Source organism: Tenrec ecaudatus, chromosome 2 (genome assembly GCF_050624435.1).
Source record: "Tenrec ecaudatus isolate mTenEca1 chromosome 2, mTenEca1.hap1, whole genome shotgun sequence".
NCBI lineage: Eukaryota > Metazoa > Chordata > Mammalia > Afrosoricida > Tenrecidae > Tenrec > Tenrec ecaudatus.
In genome coordinates this window covers 199,086,165-199,090,615 of record NC_134531.1, presented here as the reverse complement: position 1 = coordinate 199,090,615, position 4,451 = coordinate 199,086,165, and the positions used below count along the sequence as shown (strand labels likewise).

General features: G+C 35.0%; 1 protein-coding gene across 1 annotated transcript; it reads left to right on the top strand.

Moving 5' to 3' along the window:
• The first annotated feature begins 2,188 nt into the window (after nucleotides 1-2,188).
• On the top strand, nucleotides 2,189-3,169 carry LOC142440369 (olfactory receptor 14C36-like). The gene has a single exon (XM_075542826.1). It carries the CDS (start codon nucleotides 2,189-2,191, stop codon nucleotides 3,167-3,169), a length of 981 nt encoding a protein of 326 aa, XP_075398941.1.
• Nucleotides 3,170-4,451: the final 1,282 nt, after the last annotated feature.

Sequence of the window (4,451 nt, the reverse complement as noted above, 5' to 3'; positions counted from 1 at the left end):
CTTCTTGTACAGTTCACTGATTTACACAGAAGCACTGGAAATGAGGTTAAAATAGACCATATAAATAGGGAATATACTCACACTCATGAACAAATTTTGATTAAATCTATTTTAAATACCCCCAGTCATTATAGTAGGATTCACAGTTGTTCATAAAAACTCAGAGGGAGTGGGAAACAGCCCTTTTACCTTGCTGAAGCTAGAAATTGTTGCAGATTCAGAAACTGCTGTGTACAGGTCTACATCTTCACGGCTTAGATTGGATAGTTTAAATGTATACTAATATATTTACTCAGTATATTTTGTTTGAAGAAAAATTATTTGATATTTCTTAATATTTAAGTAAGGATATTTAAAAACACTTTCCAATTGCTAAACATTCAATTTTATATTTTCTTTCTACAGAGTGACACAGAGATTATAAGACATATATGTAAGTTTTATATACACAGTTCCTTTTACTTAAACTACATTCTAGTATTTTCTGATATCATATTATTGGATACATAAGCATTTGGTCATAATTATATTTACAGAGATCCCATCAAGACTGCTTTCAGATCACTAGTTGCATATAATTAATCTCACAATATTTTTGAAATTTGAGGAAATTATAAGTAGATTAATGGATATTTGGGTAAATGAGAAATTCACGAATGAACAAAATTTATCTTACAATTTGGGGGCTCGAAACAGTATCTTGTCTGTTGTTCTATAAAAGTCAAAGAACCTTTAATTTTTAAATATGAGGGATGGGAGAATCACGTAATTTTCTGTACTCCTGTACCTGATAGACCCATCCACCTTCAAATATGAAGCTAAAGAATTACACATTTTACGTTTTCCAAACTCTACTCGTAGCATTTCAGCATATTTTATCTTCTCATGGTCATTTTAAAAACAAATAATTACACTAAAAGAAGCAGAGTGTTGTGATTTGTATTTACTTTTTGTTTACTTATTAGAATGCAGTCAGTACTATTGATTTACTCACAATAACAGCAACAATGGGCAAAAGCTAGGATGTGCGGATGGTGCAGGACCAGGTAATATTGCCTTCTGTTGTGCTTAGGGACCAAATGGATCACAGCCAGTCCAATGGTACTTAACAACAACACTGGATGTAGGTGCACATTGCATTGAGATCCAAAGGTCAACAGTTTGAAACCACCAGATGCATCATTGAAGAAAGGTGGGACTTTCTAATCCCACAAAGAGTTAAAGCCCCAGAAAACCACAGGAGCAATTCTACAGTGTGCCCTCGGGTCGCTCAGAGTGGGCCTTGAAGGCACAGCAGTGATTAATAGACTCATTTACTTGGTCTTTTCATTGTACCATTATTGCAATTTAACTTTTGTATATAACTTTGTTTAGTTGCATAATTACAATGAGAATTATATTGTATAACGTGTGAATAATGTAAACTACATGTGCTAGATTAAATAAGTGAAAGCTGGTGTAATTATGATTCCATTGGATAACAATGGTATAAAAGTTAAAAAAGAATAAAAATTACCCTTTAACAGGAAATAAAATATTTTTAAAAGTACACATAGAGAAAAAGAGATGTCTAAAAGAAACCATAACTTCTAAATTGTTAATATGAACAAATATTTATTGCCAACAGAATAAGATTATCATAAAGGATAATTCTGGGGACTTTCCAAATTGAAAAAGTATTTGTAAAATTGATGTGGAAATAGAGTTGAAAATAATAACTGTTCCTCAATAGGGAGAAAAATGAAATAAAACTGCTCATAAAAATGAGATATTCTGATAAAACTCTAGTCTACCCTCTCTCTATGTGTTTTATTTTGCTCACCAATTACTTATATACTAAATGTGTTCTAATAATAATACACATAAAAGGAAATGACCTATATTAATGCAATAAATTTGTTGGGCAAACTGTAGATCTTTAACTCCCAATTTTACATATACATCACTGATAGAAATAAAAACCAATCTGAGCACAATTATTTTGCTGACATTCAGAAATAATTTAATTTACACCAGGAAAAATACTACAGGACCAAGAGCTAACATTATGGTATGCTATGCTTAGAAATGCCAGATATAGTATATATAATGCATGAATGGGGATTGATGCTCATAGTTACCATCTCTTCCCTTTTTTTTAGGAATTTTTTAAATGTGTATGCTAACATCTTAAAGAAATTATACCAAAATGCCTAACTCTACCACAGTGTCTGAATTTCTACTCTCAGGATTTTCTGATGTGTGGGAGTTGAGAGTCGTGCACACAATGTTATTTTTACTAATGTACTTGGCTACTCTCACAGGGAATCTTCTCATTGTCACAGTGATCACCGTTGACCAAAGACTTCATACACCCATGTATTTCTTTATTCTGAATCTCTCTGTCTGGGACATGTGTTACATTTCTGTGAGTGTACCAAAGGCATGTGTCATCTTCCTGCTAAACAACAGGGTGATTTCCGTGGTTGGATGTGCAGCTCAGATTTACCTTGTGCAGTTATGTGCTTATACTGAATTTCTGCTGCTCACCATCATGGCCCGTGACCGCTATGTGGCCATCTGCCAGCCCCTCCACTACCATGTGATCATGACCCCTCGTGTCTGTGTCCAAATGACGCTGGGCTCTGTGCTCAGTGGTCTGGTCTATGCAGGTATGCACACTGGGAACACATTCCATTTGTCCTTCTGTCATTCTAATGTGGTACCTCAGTTTTTTTGTGATATTCCCTCCCTGCTGAAGCTCTCCTGCTCTGACACGTTAGCCAATGAAATTGTAATTTTTGCCTCTACAATGATAGTAGGTGGTGGCTGCTTTTCCTTCATCATCATGTCTTATATTCACATATTTTCTACTGTGCTCAAATTTCCAACCAGAGGAGAACGAAGAAAGGCCTTTTCCACCTGTGTCCCACACATCCTCATTTTCATAGTTTTCCTTGGCTCTGGTGCTGTTGTGTATCTGAAGCCAACCTCCAACTCCCCTCAGATACAGGACATGGTCATTTCTGTGTTCTATTGTATAGTCCCTCCTTTCTTGAATCCCGTCATCTATACTCTTAGAAACAAACAGATAAAGGAGGCTATAAGGCAAGTTATGAGAAGAACACTCACTTCTTTCAATAAAACGCTCATTATATCAACACATTCCCACTTGCACAGCAGGAGCTGACAATGGTTCAATGATAATGCTCTCTTCACTCCCAAACTTTGACTTTGATTATAGTTTGCAATCCTTCTATTTATGTGCTTGCGATGAAATAATAGCACAGACGTGATTTGTTTTTCCTGTAAAAATACTCATCTTCTGGCTCCTATGGCTTCACTGCTTCATACTTGTATCTTTTTCTAAATGTCATTATCCATATATCATCTTTATACAGAGAGTTCAAGGGAGCCTGGGTTGCTGGATGTGTACCTGCTAGATCAATAACCAAAAGGTCTGTGTTCTAAACTATCAGTCTTTCCATCAAAGGAAAACACTTGGTGATCTGATCCTGTGAACATCACAGACTTGGACTGACCCTGTAGGGGTCACTGAGACAGGACTAACTTGATGGTCCAGGATATCCACAGAATTCAGTAACATGGAAGCCATATTAGCCATGTCTGATGCCATTATACCATTTAACACAAACTGTAACATGTGCTATGGTTACAGGTGCTATGGAATCAATTTTGACTCAAACCACTTGTGAAAATGTCCAACTGCCTAGGATGTTTTCAGATATGTAAAACGTTCTTGTCTGTAAATTTTATTGAAGCAAAATTCTAGATTTTTATCCTGTGGAGTTGTTGAGTGGGTACAAACAGTCAATGTTATTTGTTTGCTTATTAGCAGTTAAATGTTTAGTAATTTGAACAAAATGATTCCTAAACTTATAATTAAAGTAATACTAAATGAGCAAAATAGCAACCCAAATCTGACAATATCATGAGTTTACAAGGCAGTTATGCTGTTGGTTATACAAATTAATTGTTCCTTTCAATACTTTGCATACGTTTCAAAAATAAATTTAAATTATAAGCCATTTTATTAAAAGCATTGTTGTTAGGTGAAGTCAAACAGCCTCTTCCTCATGTTGTTATTGTCTGGTGCCTTAGTCGGCTCCAGTCCATCACTGAGCCTATTGTTTCATTCATTGTGTCAATCATCTTTTTAGACCTGCTCTCCTTGTAATTTTCCCTGGACAATCTACATTTTATACAATATTCTTTGCCTACACCAAAATTCAAATGCACTCATTCTGTTTTCGTTTCCCTTAGGCCTTATACAGATATCATATATACGCTCAAAAGTAATACAATTAGTATGTAAATGATACCACTTAACTACTGCTATGTTTAGAAAATGTTTGGTTTACTATTATGTCTGAGAATTTAGTTAAACTTGCTCTGCCAAGAAAAAAAATATTAAGATGCACTTCCATCTTTGTGTGCAAATGCGTGTATGC

Coding starts and splice junctions, on each gene's coding strand:
- LOC142440369 (XM_075542826.1), top strand. CDS start 2,189: ATGCCTAACTCTACCACAGTGTCTGAATTTCTACTCTCAGGATTTTCT.